Genomic DNA, 18,174 nt, shown 5'->3' with positions numbered 1-18,174 from the left:
ATAGGTAGAAAAACACAACTCCCTTTTCGAAAGTCGGTTAAAAAAGTAGCCTATTTTACGCCCTGGTCAATCCTCTACTTGTCTGTGAAAATCCCGTCAAAATCGGTTCAGCCGTTCCAAAGATTAGCCTTTTCAAACAGACAGACAGACAGACAGACAGACAGACAGACAGACAGACAGACAGACAAAAATTTTAAAAACGTGTGATTCAGTGTTGGTATCGTTCAAATAACCATATGAGCTTAATATGAGGTAGTTATTTCGAAATTACAGACAGACACTCCAATTTTATTTATTAGTATAGATATGTGATTACGTAACAGAGAGAGCCCTATACTAACTTCTCTCCGTGGATAGAGTAAGGTTTATTTTTTCTGTAGAGTGGCACGACTGATTTCTTCAGGCTGTGTGTATTTATTGGCGGGAGTGGGCGCTAGGGGATATCATAAATAAGATCAAGTACTCACTATAATGACATTTTCAGTCGATCTGGCACGGGCGATTGCTCGTCGCCCAGCCACCGGTCCGTTACGACGAATACCCGCTCCAGCGTACCTCTGGAAATGAAATAGACCTAGATATATCGATAGGAACGCTAGTAATAGCCAATTGATAGAACAGATTTATGTTACAAATATTGCAGTGCCCTAACGGGGCTTCATGTGATTTTAATATTACTATCCGGAGGACTCAAGTTCGATTCCCGGTAGGGGTTTGGAATTTTATAATTTTTATATCTCTGGTCTGGTCTGGTGGGAGGCTTCGGTCGTGACTAGTTACCACTATACCGGCAAAACCGTGCCGCCAAGCGATTTAGCACTCCAGTACGATGGCGTGTAGAAACTAAAGCCCTTCCAGGTTAGCCCACTTTCATCTTAGACTGCATCATCACTTACCACCTGGTGAGATTGCAGTCAAGGGCCAACTTGTATCTGAATTTTAAAAAAAATGTTTACTTAGATTATTTTCATGGATAGATTAACGAATAGGTACTTCGTTGACAAGGGTCTTTTCTCTGCCGGAAACATTTAAACGACATTATAATATTCTTACAAGGTTTACGCATACGTAATATATATCGTCATCATCTCAACCCATCGCCCGGCCCACTACTGAGTACAGGTCTCTTAGAATAAGAAGGGTTTAGTCAGGCCATAGTCGACGCTGGCCAAATTCCGATTGGAATCATCTAATAAATATAAACTAGCGGGCATAGCTATGGCTGTGGGGTGGTTATAAGCCACGACCGAAGCCTCTCACCAGACCAAAGACAATTTAGATAAATCATAAATAGCCATCGCCGGGAATCAAACCCGGGAGGGGGATAAGAGGGCTCTTATAATTACTACAGCGCTTACAACAGAAAGGTTGTACAATACAGTAATAAAGAAAAATATTTGGCAAAATAAAATATTTGTAAGGTTCCCAAGGGTTTCGACTTTCGACGCAAAACTTTTAGCCTTTTTATGGAATCTTTATTAGAAATTATTATTTTCGTTTCTACTTATAAAGTTTGAGGTTCGCTCAAATAGCAATAAATAATTAAATGAAGTCATATAAAACGACTTTTTAAAAGTCTTTGTTTATCGCCGTCGAAAACCCCGTGGGGCTCTCATTTAAATGATTTTTACGGTTCCGTACCTTAAAAGGAAAAATGAACCCTTATAGGCTCACTCCACACACACTTTATAGGACTACTAGAGGATGCCCGCCACTTCGTCCGCGTGGATTTAGGTTTTTAAAGATCCCGTGGGAACTGTGTGATTTTCCGGGATAAAAAGTTGGCAATGTGAATTACAGGGACGCAAGCTACCTCGCAACCAAATATCATACAATTCGATTACGCGGATGGGTCTTTAGGAATCCCGCGGGAAACGTTTGATTTTCCGGGATAAAAAGTAGCCTATGTCCGTCCCCGGGATATAAGCTAACTCTATATCAAATTTCGTCAGAATCGGATAAACTGTTGGGCCGTGAAAAGGTAGCAGACAGACAGACAAACAGACTGACACACTTTCGCATTTATAATATTCCATTATCCATTCCATTTCCGTTTTTTTTTTCAAAATAGTGGCTATACCTAAAACCTAAATTAATCAATAGCTGGTATCAATCAAAACAAGTATTGAATGAGACAAAATCTTCCAAAGTGTCACATTTCCGAAATATAATAATATACAATTTTTTTTTTTAAAGAATATTAGCCATGTTAAATGACTAATATTCCCCTTTCCTCTCCAACTAAGCGTCAGGCTTGTGCTAGGAGCAGGTACGACAATAGTGCAACGGGCGGGGTTTGAACCTTCGACCTTTCGGTTTTTAGTCCACTCCTTTACCGGTTGAGCTATTGAAATTGTTTATGTATTGATGCCAGCTATTGATTAATACAGGATATATGCGTGGCCGCTATTTTGGAAAAAAAAAGAAAAATGGCAGACTACTAGGTAGGCCAAAATATTCAAAGCCCTTTAGCAAGTAGCAATGTCTTCAGGAAAAATCCGAAACCGTGATTTTGTGGTAACATCACGATCAAATAATTAGTTCAACAAATTTCAGGCTTATAAACAAGTGTATAATATTGGCCTTTCATATTTTTCAAAGAAGTATTTAAAGAAGTATATAATAATATAATATTCCCCCTCCCCCTGGCTCCTCGTCATGCCAACCTAATAGCCTATTAAGGTAATTCCAATTTTAGGGTTCCATACCTCGAAAGGAATTTTTTTTTTATACAAGGAACCAAAACCTTATTTTTAAGCATAATAGTTTTCGATTGATTGCAAAATGTCAAAAAAATAACGTACAACTCCCCCTTTACCTCCAAAGTTTACCAATCTAAAAATTTGAAATAATTATAGTGATTCTCCGTTTTAGTTCTTACGGAGTAGTACGGAACCCTTGGTGCGGGAGTCTGACCCGGACTTGGCTTGTTTTTATTTGGAGGTATAATATTTCGGAGTCTTTGGTTTCATTATCTGGTAACGAGTACCTACCGAGTATCGACCCTCAGGCTTCAGGATTTTCAACTCCACTTAGCAATATAATATGATCCAAAGTACCTAGTTAGGCCCAAAGCACACGTGCTAGCGCTCTCTATTAAGGTTTTTATACTTTGTGTAACATTTATGTAACGTTTGCATAACCTAAAAATATCCTTTGTGTAACGTTCAAGTGTTCTTATAATATCTTTTGTGTAACGTTCGTGTATTTCTGTGTGATCAATGTATAACCATCCTTTATTGTATAAAAAAAATTTAACACTATTTTTTTTTAAATTTTATACCTGTTGACAATAATAATTAGCCCTAATTCGCACGAGCGTTAAAAAAGCGTTGCGTTAAAACCCGGCGTTGCGCTGAAAATACAAAGTGCGCGTTAAAACAGCGTTGACGTGTGAACAGATACTTGGGAATACATTTGTTCTATTTTAACGCTTTTTTAACGGACGTTAAAAAAGCTCTCGTGCGAATGAGGCCTAAGGTTTGTTCCTTTACCGTGTAATCATTGTTTTGTGTATTGTAGCATTGTTTTGTATTATGATTTGTGATTGAATTTAGTGACTGCTCTCTTAGTAGAATAAACTTGTAGTGTAATGTTACTTGATAAAGGATCTTCATTGATCAGGATAACGTTGATTTTCGAAAAGCCTATTTATTTATTTTAATTTTATTTATGTATTTGCAAGTTAAATACCAGAAAGTTGTAACAATAAAGAGAATTCTATTCCATATTCTATGTCCACCAGCAGAGGCTTACAGGCTGATAGAATTAAAAGTTATTTTCGTACCTAACAGTCTGTATTATACGCGAAGTAAAACGTGCAATCGGTGCATAGCTTGAAATACTAAGGATACATACATATACTTACTGTTGTGTAAATTCGCAACTTCTAGCTTACGAAAAGCGAAATCGCGTGTGCATTGGCCCTTATTTCGCACAATCCTGAAAGCACTTGAAACTCAAAACAGCACAATGCTTTTATTTTATACGCTTTCATATAATAGAATAAATCTTAGTACGTAGACATCTCTTTACTCAAGATGGTTTAAAAGTTCCAAGTTGATTTAAAGAGCTTTTGGCTGTATTGCTTATGCTATTAACCAGCTTATACCTGATGATCACTTTGAAATTTTTCGAAATCTTTCATTCATGATCGACCTTCAGAGAGCTCCTCGAAAATAAGAAAATAGGAATAAAATAAAAAAGTATGAATTATATTCTATAATATTGGGCTTGTTTTATTAACAAAAATGTACGCAAATAAGTCGTAAAATATACATTTCACTAGTAAGGGAATCCGGACGATTTTGCCGTTTGTTGACTTGCACACTCCAGCACCGCATAGTGAACACTCAACCGAAATTAAGGGTTGTCAAAGTTATACAAATCTAAGTTATTTATCTTCTTGGATTAGCATTCAGGCTGACAATGATACTGTTTCTGAGCGCGACTATTCGCATCTTTTTCGCATCGCATTTAGACTATTCGCATCTTTTTCTTACCAATGTATTAAGCCTATTGCTTAACTTTGTAAAGTGCAAAAATTTAGAGTCTTTGTTTAATGCATTTTTGTCCTTTTCTATATAGGTATTCAAAAGAAAAACATGCAGATTGCAAATACTTGAAAAAAATCGGAATCGTGCCAGTCTGTCCAGTTTCCAACAAGGCGTCCGGTCTAGTGATTTAGTGTTCCGGGACGATGCCGTATGGAGATCAATAAGGGGTATGATTGGGTGTAATAAACCCCCCCCCCCCCCCCCCTTCTAAGTTAACCCGTTACCATCTTAAAGTAAATCATCGCTAACCATCAAGGGCTAACTTGTAATGGAAACAAAAAAATCATTGTCATAAACTTTTAAAAACAAGGAGGTTGAATGATTGATTAATATGTATATGTCGTCGAGTCAATATTAAAAAGAGGTTTTAATGTCATAGACTCCGTGAAAAGTAACGTTACGTGAAGGTACTCAGCCATATTTGTTTAGCTGTCACTGTCAGAGTTGGATTTTGATCGGCACGCGTTGCTGTGTTCAGAATTCACTCTCGCATTTTATTATCAGAATATTAGCGTAGCTATTGGCTATTGATTCTTGTTCTGGCTTCGGTCCGAGTAGGTTCTCAGTAGATACGGTGTGTGAGTGTCGTACTGTAGGTTTTAGAGTAGTGGTTACTTAAAGTGGTGCTGGTGGTTGAACGAGTTGTTATTGTGGTGATTAGGTTAGATGGTTAGTTTGGGACCGGTGTAGGCGTGGAGGAGCCGGTCTAGGTAGGTTAGGTTAGGTTTCCTAGTTACGCTGGTAGTTGTGACATGCAGTAAGTGAGAGTTATCATGGTTGTAGTCGAAGGTAGTTCAATATCACTTGATAGTCCAAGAATATCGTTAGTACGCCCACGAAGGCTCGGTTAATCTAAAGGTTGCTATCCTGACATATCCGCTTAGTTATTATCCAGGTTTACTAGTGGTTAGATCATGCTTCAATCTTAATAATCATCAGAAGCGCCTACAAAGTAATAAAAAAGTGGAAAATATGCCCACGATAACCTGATAACACCCTCGGCCTCCGTTATCAGAAGTGGGATGCCCTAGGGCTCCAGAGAAGTCTGATGATTGATTTAGTGAGTTACTAGTCTTAGACTAAAAGAATTTAATCGAGGTAATTAAAAGTACCCTCTGCATTGAAAATAATAATGAGAAGACAGCGGTGTGTCTTACGTGCTTGTTTATTTTAAAATGATTTGGTTATCGCTTGCAAAAACTGGCTCTTACTACCGATATTACCTCGCGAAACATGTTGCAACAGGAATTGAAGGTGTTTTTCTATTTTGAAACGTAAACAAAGCAATATCGAACCACCGTCGTTTTGTGGGAATAACCGATTTAATTCTACAACGTTGAAAGTTTTTCGACCTAATTTAGACGAGAGTTTTCAATCAAGTAAATCAATGACTCTGTTTTGTGATGTGATGTGATTGTGATGTGTTAATGCGAAATATCACATATCGAGTCAGTGTTTGTCATCGATTGATGGAGTTAGTTTAGAAATTTGGTTTCATGAACTCATCTGATACAATTAGTTTTGACATTTTGATATCATGAAAGGTCGTGATATTTTACGTACGTAGTTTTTCAATTACGATAACTGCGGGTACCTACTTTTTTATTTTAAAATGCAAGATTGTTGGTGAATGTAGTATTTCTAATTCGAATATTGATTTTAAGAATTTGGACACGGATAACTGAGTATAGATCGCGATTATTTCCATTGCTTGATGAATAATCAGATGCTTTTGTCAGAGGATTACCGCGTTCAAGGACGACCGAAAACTTAAGTTTCATTTAGTAGATCCTAGTAAAACGGTTTAACGTGGTCTCTGTCGCCTTTCACTTGATGAACGACAATTAAATTCGTGAGAAAATGAATGAAATGTTGTGATCGACAGTGGAACATGACTGTGGTATAGCAATCTCATGTGTGCATGCGTGGCGTAGTGTAGCGATCCGTTGTGGCAATGCGCAGTGTAGTGTAGCATGTTTACCACCACTCGATGGAGGTGGCATGAGTTACTACTTCTAGTAACGACTACCGTCACTCGATGGAGGTGGCATGAGTTACTATTGCTCGATTTAGGTGATAGTAACGACAAGTTTATCGTCACTCGATTTAGGTGGCATGAGTTACTATTGCTCGATTTAGGTGATAGTAACGACAAGTTTATCGTCACTCGATTTAGGTGGCATGAGTTACTATTGCTCGATTTAGGTGATAGTAACGACAAGTTTATCGTCACTCGATTTAGGTGGCATGAGTTACTATTGCTCGATTTAGGTGATAGTAACGACAAGTTTATCGTTACTCCATTTAGGTGGCATGAGTTACTATTGCTCGATTTAGGTGATAGTAAAGACAAGTTTATCGTCACTCGATGGAGGTGGCATGAGTTACTAGTGCTCGATTTAGGTGATAGTTTTGCTGACTAAGACACGTGATACTATTCACTATTGGGATGGTCTTCACTAATCAGATAGAGTTGATCTCTTATCCAACCATGCTGTAGAGAATTAAAGAAAATTTCGTATTGTAGCTGTAGCAGTATGATGTCAACAATGAACTTGTTGTTTGACACTAGCGTTGTACTTTGTTACGTAATGAACTCTTTCACTAAAAGTTAATCAGGAAAAGCCGAGCCTTTGATTGTAGCAAGTTGTCTCTTTTACACGAGCATCACACAGGGACGTGTGACGTGTCAGTTCTGGCCGTATCAGAGACTAACATTAAAGTGGCCATCATTTAAAGCACCATCTGTTATGAGATGGTTGTACTACTGAATTGTAGAGCGACATCGGTTTGCGAACTCAGGTTATCATTACACGGTTCGTTCAGCGTGGTACTAAGGACGACAGTTACAGTTAAATATCCTTAATAACAACCAAAAAAAAAAAAAAATTGTTTTTAATGACTCAGTTAGACGCCACCGAGTTTCTTGCTGGTTCTTCTCGCTAGGTTATGGCATTCCGAACCAGTGGTAAATTCGTTTTGAATAATGTTTAGATCATGATTGAATAAGAGTTGCAATAGCAATTGCGCTCTAATCATATGAACTGTAGTTTAGAATCGGTTCAACTAAATTTCGCGTCGCGACATGTCAGTAGATAGGTTCTTGTAATAAGGTTTTGGTTCTTCTCGCAGTGTTAGCCTATATTTTAGACAGATGATCAGTTGAAAGTGATTCCTTAACCTAGGTTGGTTGTGTCAACTTCCTAAGTGTTGAGATGTGATGAATTAGTCAAGCCAAAGAGCCCTAGAAAAAGCCGTGATGGTCAGAATCATAACCAATAGCATTGTACGTTAATTATTGTAATGTTTCTGGTTTACGGAGGTTTAGTGACTGAGGGGACGCTGATGTCCGATCCACTAGTGTTGAGTGGTTGAGGGGACATTGATGTCCAGGTTTAGAATGAGAAAGATGTTCATTGACAGTTAACTGCTAGTCAGGATGGACGAGCGGTATAATGATTTTGTGGTTATGGTTTTGTCCTCGCATGCTTTGTGACATTTCGCGTACGAGGACGTACGCATGTCAGAATGGCCGTGTCGTCGAGTCAATATTAAAAAGAGGTTTTAATGTCATAGACTCCGTGAAAAGTAACGTTACGTGAAGGTACTCAGCCATATTTGTTTAGCTGTCACTGTCAGAGTTGGATTTTGATCGGCACGCGTTGCTGTGTTCAGAATTCACTCTCGCATTTTATTATCAGAATATTAGCGTAGCTATTGGCTATTGATTCTTGTTCTGGCTTCGGTCCGAGTAGGTTCTCAGTAGATACGGTGTGTGAGTGTCGTACTGTAGGTTTTAGAGTAGTGGTTACTTAAAGTGGTGCTGGTGGTTGAACGAGTTGTTATTGTGGTGATTAGGTTAGATGGTTAGTTTGGGACCGGTGTAGGCGTGGAGGAGCCGGTCTAGGTAGGTTAGGTTAGGTTTCCTAGTTACGCTGGTAGTTGTGACATGCAGTAAGTGAGAGTTATCATGGTTGTAGTCGAAGGTAGTTCAATATCACTTGATAGTCCAAGAATATCGTTAGTACGCCCACGAAGGCTCGGTTAATCTAAAGGTTGCTATCCTGACATATCCGCTTAGTTATTATCCAGGTTTACTAGTGGTTAGATCATGCTTCAATCTTAATAATCATCAGAAGCGCCTACAAAGTAATAAAAAAGTGGAAAATATGCCCACGATAACCTGATAACACCCTCGGCCTCCGTTATATATATTACGTAGGCATTGCAGCACTTTACCTTTGAATTTGTTAAAGCCAAAGACAGGTAACATAATAATTCAGAAACGTTTGACAGCCCTAATCTAAGGTGGGCAGCAAATATAAAATTACACTTGCGGGCTACGTTATTGAATAACAACCTTTATAACTAACGAAATTAGAGCTAAGATTGAATGATCTAATTTGTGTTTACGTTACAATACGCTCCCGTTGATTAATCTTTATTAGCTCTCTTATCAATGAAGATATTTAGGGAATCAATTTCATTAGATTGAAATGTTAAATATGGTTTAGCTGATTGTTACATAAATTGTTTTTCTTATCTCTCTCTTTCTTATTCACCATTGCTGCGGGTGCTGACCCCTTCTCATTAGTTACGTAATGGTATGGATCTTTATATTTTGTGTTAGTTCCAGGTTACTAGAACTTAACTCTGTTTATATTTTTAATGTTCAATATTAATAAAGACATTTAAGTATAAAAAAGTCTCCGCGGGAACTCTTAGATTTTCCGGGATAAGAGGTAGCCTACGTGTTAAGTCCTGTATCAGCAATCTCCATTCATTTCAGCCAAATCCGTAAAGTAGTTTTTGCGTAAAAGAGTAACAAGCATGCACAAATTTTTGCCTTGATTAGTGCGAAAGTTTTTTCTAACAGAACATTCCTTAGTATCGATATGTTTTGTTTGAAAAAACCGGCCATGTGCAAGTCAGACTCGCGCACCGAGGATTCCGTACTCGGGTGTTTTTTCCGACATTTTGCACGATAAAACAAAAACTATTATGAATAAAAATAAACAAAAATGTTTTTTAGAATGTACAGGTAAAGCCCTTTCATAAGATACCTACCCCACTTAGTATAGTTAGCTTACATTGAAAATTGAAAATACTAATTATTTGTTCATGAACACATTCAATTTGTTTTTTGTGATATAACCACAAATTCAACGTTTTCACTTTTCAGATTTTTTCCTTTACTTGTGCTATAAAATCTACCTGCTTGCCAAATTTCATAATTCTAGGCCAACGGGAAGTACTCTATAGGTTTTCTTGACAGACACGACAAACAAACAGACGAACAGACAGACAACAAAGTGATCCTATAAAAGTTTCGTTTTTCCTTTTGAGGCTATTTTTTTCAGGCTATTTTTTTTGTGTGTAAATGTATAATTTTTTTGTACCTATTCTCATTTTTCAGTTAATCCGGACACTATCATAATATTAACTAAAAGTATTTATCAATTTGCACAGCAGCATCGGCTGTTGTTTTAAACTGTCCCCATTTTAAAAGGATCACCAATTTTCCTATAAAATAGAATTCCGTATTAGAAAAGATCGTTTTCTCAAATTGACCAAACAGGAAAAACACTTAATGTGAACACATTTTTCCATTTCCATTTGTACAGAATTGTATATTTGTTGAAAGCTGTAGGGTTAGTATGAGGTTTTACATCTCGCCAATGTTGATAGATTACGAGCGTCGTAACACAAAAACCTCTAAGTAAAATGGACCAGGGCCCTCCATCATTTAAAGTCATGCATTCAATACCACCGATTTTTAGCGTTCCGTACCTCAAAAATAAAAAGGGACCCTTATAGGATCACTTTGTTGTCTGTCTGTCTGTCGTGTCTGTCAAGAAAACGTATATGGTAGTTCTGTTGACCTTTAGGTAGAGTTTAACTTACATCATAAGTAAAGGAAAAATTAAAAAACCGTGAATTTGTGGTTTTAATTTAAAAAAAATCAAGATGCCATTAAAAAAATTATAATGTGCTCACGAAATTTTTTTTTTAATCACTTATAGATGTCGTTGAGCCTTAAGACTCAAACCCAACTTGGGTTGAGTTGGGTCGCCAATTTACAACTGAGAAGAATTGTTGGCTTGAAATTGGCTTTGATGTTAAAGTTTTTCGATGCTCGAAATTTATTTGTGTCAGCGAGATGTAAAATCTCATACTAACCCAAAAGAATTGTACATTTGCTGAAAGCACGGACTGCAAATTCCAATTTACAACGGAGAAGTCTTGTTACTTCAAAATAAGCTAACATTTCGCTTAAGACTGTTCAAGTTTTTCGATGCTCGAATTTTAACGACGTCAGCAAAATGTAAAATCTCATGCTAACCCTAAAGAATTGTACATTTGCTGAAAGCAAGGACTGCAAATTCCAATTTACAACCGATAAGCCCTGTTACTTCGAAATAGGCTAACATTTCGCTTAAGACTCTTCAAGTTTGTCGATGCTCGAATTTTAACAACTGTTCAAGTTTTTCGATGCTCGAATTTTAACAATGTTAGCAAAATGTAAAATCTCATGCTTACCCTAAAAAAATGTACATTTGCTGAAAGCAGGGACTGCAAATTCCAATTTACACCCGATAGCCTTGTTACTTCGAAATAGGCTAACATTTCGCTTAAGACTGTTCACGTTTTTCGATGCTCGAATTTTAACAACGTTAGCAAAATGTAAAATCTCATGCTAACCCTGAAGAATTGTACATTTGCTGAAAGCAGGGACTGCAAATTCCAATTTACAACGGAGAAGTCTTGTTACTTCGAAATTGGGTAACAATTCGCTTAAGCCCCAGCAGCTCAACTTGAGGGTGACTAAATCCCATAATCCGGTGATGGTAATTTGATTGTACACAAAAGTTTAATTAGAACTAATTGAAGATTAATGCCGCTTAGGATATCTCCCAGTTTATTGTTTTATTTGTTTGGCATGTCTAAATCAGTGCAACTTAATATAATATTTTTAGGGTTCCCTATCTCAAAAGAAAAAATTGAACCTTTACAGGATCACTTTGCTTTCTGTCTGTTTGTCTGTCTGTAATTTTTCTAAATGATTTGTTTTCAGATCTATTCCTTTATTTGTGCTATAAGACCTACCATCCTGCCAATTTTTATGATTCTAGGTCAACGGGAAGTACCCTATAGGTTTTCTTGACAGACACGATGGACGGATGGACGGACAGACAGACAGACAAAAAAATGATCCTATAAGGGTTCCGTTTAACCTTTTAAGGTACGGAACCCTTAAAATTATTAAAAATGCGACTGAAAATCTGTACCGGGTAATTATTCGCCACTGTAAGTTATAAAAGCGAAAAATCCTCGGTTTGTTTCCTCCTTTCTGCAGATTCAAAAATTCTAGGAGCCTGAATTAATTCGAAATTAATCAAACATGAAGTAACCCTTACAATTTGCATGAATTTACAAGGGGCGAATACTTAGTAAAAAAATCTCCACGATTTCAGAGTGCTGAAATTCAGTATAGATGTTTGTTACCATAAAATTACGCTATTTTTTTAAATCTTTCAAATGTTGATATAACATAAATACGTTTAATGTACCCAAATTATCAACTAACTCTGTTGTACACAAACTCTAAACTTAATTCACAAATCATCCAATCCCCCTAATGCTATATTTTTTAGGACATTGTGAAAAAGATAGCAAATTCATTTAGATCTGTTATTTTAGTACACTAAAACCAAATACCTGCAGATCATATTATAATGGTTTGAGTTTCTGTAACTTTTTTTTAATTTAACGTACAAAAATTGGTAAGTATTTAAACTTTAGGTTAAAAATGAAGAAATTACGTGTTTCAGTCATAATTTGTGGAAAATTCAGCCCCTCGCCGATTTTCCACTCAAGCAAACCCGGGGTGGGTGAGCTAGTACAAAAATAGAATAATAATTTAATTAGTGAAAAAACGTGTGAGAGCATGCAACTACTGGATGCGTGTTATAGGACTTCTAGGCAAGCGCACTCCATCTTAGGCTGCATCATCACTTGCCAGCAGGTCTGATTGCAGCCAAGCGCTAGTCTATAAATTAACAAAAATTGCTCACATTGTTGTATAAAGCCAATAAAGTCTTTAATTCCGGGAAAAAGGTTCCACGCAGACGAAGGTTTAGGGAAAATCTTGTCTTTAATAAACACTGTCCAAAATAGAGGAAGTTCCACGTGTCTCTCTCCATAAAAGCTATTCAGTAGGCTTAGTATAACATCTCATGACGTTACAGAATTCGAGCGCAGTAAAATGGACTGATAACTGCCCTTTGAAAGTTCAAGTTCGTCCATACTCCATACATCTTCGACCTATAATATGTGTACCTTCAAGTCAAGAGTGAATAGGCAACTTCTAGGCAAGCGCGCTCCATCTTAGGCTGCATCATCACTTGCTAGCAGGTCTGATTGCAGCCAAGCGCTAGTCTATATAATATTAAAAAAAAAAAACTACGGCCAGCTCTCAGCAATCGTTCCATTTAGCAATGTTTGACCAAGAAAATTAAGTCCCCACGGGATTTTTAAAAACCCACATCCACGTGCATCGTCTAGTAAATCTTTGAACAGTCTGTTATAGACACTATGTATCTTGCGCTACAAAACCACAAATAATTCAGTGTTTTCGGATCTTTTCCTTTACTTAGGCTATACTTAACACCTACCTACCTGCCCATGCCCCTTTTCTTGTCAGACATGACAGACACAGCCAGACTGATAGACAAGACAGGTAGACAACGAAGTGATCCTTTACTCGTGCTGACATTGATACCGGCCAAATTTCATGATTCTAGGTCAACGGGTACCCAATACATTTTGATACCCTTGATGGGTCTTGACACACACGGCAGACACACAAACAGACAACGAAGTGATCCTATTAGGGTTTCCTTTTTTCTCTGGAGATACGGACCCAAAAAAAAGGTGTAGAATACCATATACAATTATCCAATTGAATTATCCAGTTCAATTTGTATCAGCTCATCCATTCATACTGAGAATTGCCCAATCAATCTAAATCAACCGGGGATTACGGCTGATCGAATCCTACTGATATCTAATGAACGATAATCCGATTGTTGGACTAGAATGACCAATAGGGATGATGAGTACTAGTCAAATCTGACTACTTTTTGTCAAACGTCAAAACGCTCGCTTAGCAAGGGAGCTTGTATGAAATTCACAGATGTGATGTCATAGACTTTTGACGTACTTTTTAGTTAAATCGATAATTTAAAATGGTAAGCAAACTTAAAACTAACTTAGACTTAAATCTTTGGAATCCCGTTAGGGTCTGCCTAACTGTCCGTCTTTCTGTCACAGCGGTATTCAAAAACTCTTAAATCTGTTTAAAAATAACTGTTTTAAATACGTTTCCTTCCACGGAACCAATCGATGCGAAAGTCTAACACGCACCTGGCCAATTTCATTTTTTATGTTCTCGTCTACGAAATGTCTGAAATACGGGGTTTATAGTATTTATCCCCGAGATGAGAGTATAACAATGAGCAACCTTTTTTTGTTTACGAAGAAAAATGATCCTAATAAAAATATCGGACCACCTGGCCTTATGTCAGTTTGTTATATTTCCTTCAGTATATGGATCGCCTGGAAGAGATTACTTTTGGTCAAGGTCACCTTTTGTTTGAAACAAGTGTTATACCTTTACTTTATTACTACAAGCAGGCTTTTTTCTTTCCGTGTAAAAAATGCCTATAGTTTCGAATTTCTAATATTTTCCAAAGTTGACTTAATGACAATGAGCAACCTATTTTTGTTTACGAAGAAAAAGGATCCTAAAAATATTCGACCACCTGGGGTTATGTCAGTTTGTCACATTTTTTTCAGCACGTAGGTATATCGGTCGTCTGAAAGAGATTACTTTTGGTCAAGGTCACCTTATATTTGTTATGTACATGATATGTATCTCTAATAAAGAAAATATAAATTTTATTTATAAGAGCAAGCTGACTCTTTTAATTAACTTCCCGTTTTAAAATTGCCTTAAGTTCGGGGATTATTTAAATCCAGAGTTGAGAGAATAACAATGAGCCATCTCTTCTTATTTATGAGAAGGAAGCCCCTAAAATATTTGATTACTTGGGATTATATCAGTTCGATAAAAATAATCTCAGTAACTATGGGTCGCCTGGAAGAGATTAGTTTTGGTCAAGGTCACCTTTGTTATTTGTTCCACTATTACCTACGTTTTCTTTATGAGTTGAAGCTTACTCTTTTATCTTCCCGTGTAAGGAACGCCTAAAATTCGAGGTTTAATAGTATTTAAATCCAAAGTTGACAGAATAACAATGAGAACCTTTTCTTGTTTACGAAGAGAAAATACCCTAAAAATATCCGAGCACCTGGCGTTATGTCAGTTTGTTATACTTCCTTCAGGATATGGGTCGCCTAGAAGAGATTACTTGTAGTCAAGGTTACGTTTTGCTTGTTATACAAGTGTAGTTACTTATCTTATTAGTACAAGCTGACCTTTTTGTTTTCCCATGTAAAAATACCTAAAGTTTGGAGTTTATAGTATTTTCCAAAGTTGAGAGAGTAAACAATAAACAACCTTTTCTTGTTGAAGAAAAAAAGACCTAAAAATACACGACCACCTGGGGCTATGTCACTTCGTTATACTTTCTTCAGTGTGTTGCTTAGAAAGATTACTTTTGGTCAAGGTCACCTTTCGTTCGTTATGCAATGAGTAAGGTTCTACTAATGTAGTTCCTTCTCTTAACTATTACAGAATTTTAACTTAGGTATTGGTGACTTCCAATTAGGAGGTTTGTGTGCCTAGTGGGAGATTTTTAACCTATTCGATCGCGTAAAAGTTAACTGCGTTTTGTATGGAATTGAAACAGCGCCATCTAGTGACAAGAAGATGGCGCTGTTTCAATTCCATACAAAACGCAGTTAACTTTTACGCGATCGAATAGGTTAAAAATCTCCCACTAGGCACACTAGGTTCGATCCAGAACATGCACCTCTAACTTTTTCGAGTTACCTATGTACGCAATAATTGTGTAGTCTGCCGTAGACAACGTAGTGGAATACGGCCTACGCCCTTCTTATTTTGAGAGGAGACCAGTACACAGTAGTGGACCTACAATGGGTTAATGATGATCATGTTGGTGGGCGGCCGAGTATTTATTCACAGTTCGCGTCGCAATGACATAATATTTTGGGTCACTGGTCATTATTATACTAACTGATGCCCGCGACATCATTCACGCGGATATACTTAGGTTTTTTTTTAAAATCCGTAGGAACTCTTTAATTTTCCGGGTTAAAAAGTAGCCTATGTGTTAATCCAGGGTATAATTTATCTCCATTCTAAATTTCAGGCAAAGCCGTCTAGTCCATGCAATAAATAAATTATTATTATGATTATGAAGTAGTTTTTGCGCGAAAGAGTAACAAACACACATAAATAGACACAAACTTTCGCCTTTGCAATATAAGTGTGATAACACTGATAACCCTCACTTACATGTTCAGGTCATCTGTGGACATGTCGGCGAAGAGATACCGGGAGACGTACACGCGCTCGTCTTCTATCGCGAGGACCATCTCTCCCAGGGACAGGGTTCTGTTTACCTGCAACAAGTGTTCCACTGTTCAATTCATTCTAATAAAAGCATCTTAATCGTGACGCTGTACGCTTGACCGAAATTACTTTATATAGGAACGGAACTATTATTAATAGTGCCTGAGCCTAGCTTCCTATAGCCAGGCTCAGGCACTATTAGCCATGCAACTCTTTTATGCCCAAGAGCATATAATCAGTTTTTAGTCCGCTTACACTTAGCATAAAGAAGAACTTTACGAACGTGATGAGTGAAAAAAATATTTCAAGCATGTCTAATGATTAAAATTTAAAAAAAAAGGTTTTTCGGGAATAAATATTTTAAAATATCCTTATCAGTTGCCCCCTGAAAGCTAGGCGGTATCGTACAAAATCACCCTAATTTTACAATTTGTAAATTCTAATTATGCAGTAGGTAAGTATCTACTAAAATTTCAATTTGCCGAATGAAGCACGTTCCATTTTGCTACCCATTGCAATTTCAATGTACATTTGCTAAAATTACGACCTGTAAATTGGCAAAATTTGAACGATGTATAGGATTTGAACAGTGGAGTTCTGAAAATGTGATATCTAAAATTCCAATGTCGTTGGATTCCAACCCATATCAATGAGCGCCTCGAATGTTCTCCAATTAAGCTGAACTGTTCACAGAGAAATGTCATATTACTAGAGCGTGTAATGTCCCGTAAAATGGCCTCACGCATACTCAATAGCCGTTGCATAACCAGAAAATGTAGGCAGAGTGAACTAGAGTGAGGAAACTCTCGGTTTGATACTGAATCCACGATCTGTCAAATATTCTCTAATTATGCTGAACTGTGTGCCGAGTGGGAGATTCACAAAATTATTCGAATGACTTCAGTGTGCCTAGTCGGAGTTTTTTAACCTATTCGATCGCGTAAAAGTTAACTGCGTTTTGTATGGAATTGAAATAGCGCCATCTAGTGACAAGAAGTGGAAACATAATTTGTGAGTGCGAGTTTTTTACGTCCTCGGGACCGACTATTGTTTACCGACTCGCATGCGAAAGTGACAACGTGAGCGCACGTGATTGGTGGATTCAAGAACTATGCGAGTGCGAGTATCAAATTTTGACAATTCGCGAAGTAAATCGAGTAAACACGACGCTAACGCGATAGTTAAGTTGTCGCATAGATTTTTACAGTGAAAGTTGAGTGAGGAGATAATTTTAAAGACATTTATTTGCATTTTTCAAGTTTAATTTAAAGGACTACGATTTAAAAATTATGGCAGGGCGGTATTTTAGTCAAAACTACTTTTAATTTACTTTTCTAGGCTCTAAAAGAATGTGTTCATAAACATAATCAGTTTTCTAAATCACATATAGATGGCGCTGTTGTTATTAACTTATAGTCTTCCACGTAAAATTATTAAAATATCTTGTACGATGCTACGAAACCCTTAGAGTGCGAGTCCGACTCACCCTTGACTCATTTTTAATACATAATGATGACGTACAAACTATACCTACCTACAAAGACGATGATTTCAAAACATAAACATAGACAGTAGATATAACCAGTTAAATTTTGATAGACAGCTGCTTCCATACAATCACTTCATAGAAATTTCATTCTAAATTTGGTTGGTTTATATCACGACGCCAACATTTCAAAAATAATAAACGCCATTCACGGTGAGTACACGCGTATGGGCTGGTTAGCTTCGGTGGTATCTCACACTCGCTGACTCGCGATTCTCGATGCGTTTGAGGTTAGCTCGGTTAACGCAGTAGTGAAGTCATTCGAATAATTTTGTGGATCTCCCACTCGGCACACTGTGTGCCTAGTGGGAGATATTTAACCTATTCGATCGCGTAAAAGTTAACTACGTTTTGTATGGAATTGAAACAGCGCCATCTAGTGACAAGAAGGGGAAACATAATTAGTGAGTGCGAGTTGTTTACGTCCTCGGGACCGACTATTGTTTACAGACTCGCATGCGAAAGTGACAACGTGAGCGCACGTGATTGGTTGATTCAAGAACTATGCGAGT

The 18,174-nt window shown here is 37.3% G+C and overlaps 1 protein-coding gene across 1 annotated transcript in view; it reads right to left on the bottom strand.

Annotated features, from left to right (window-relative positions):
• Positions 1 to 18,174, bottom strand: part of LOC123872413 (adenylate cyclase, germination specific-like) — a 100,536-nt gene that overhangs the window by 14,424 nt on the left and 67,938 nt on the right. The window contains exons 4-5 of the mRNA XM_045916677.1: positions 16,060 to 16,166; positions 468 to 557 (exon numbers count right to left, since the gene is read on the bottom strand). Of these exons, the coding sequence (XP_045772633.1) occupies positions 468 to 557; positions 16,060 to 16,166 (197 nt within the window). The remainder of the gene's footprint in view (positions 1 to 467; positions 558 to 16,059; positions 16,167 to 18,174) is intronic.

Source organism: Maniola jurtina, chromosome 15, assembly GCF_905333055.1.
Source record: "Maniola jurtina chromosome 15, ilManJurt1.1, whole genome shotgun sequence".
Classification (NCBI taxonomy): Eukaryota; Metazoa; Arthropoda; class Insecta; order Lepidoptera; family Nymphalidae; genus Maniola; species Maniola jurtina.
This window is presented reverse-complemented; position numbering and strand designations above follow the sequence as displayed.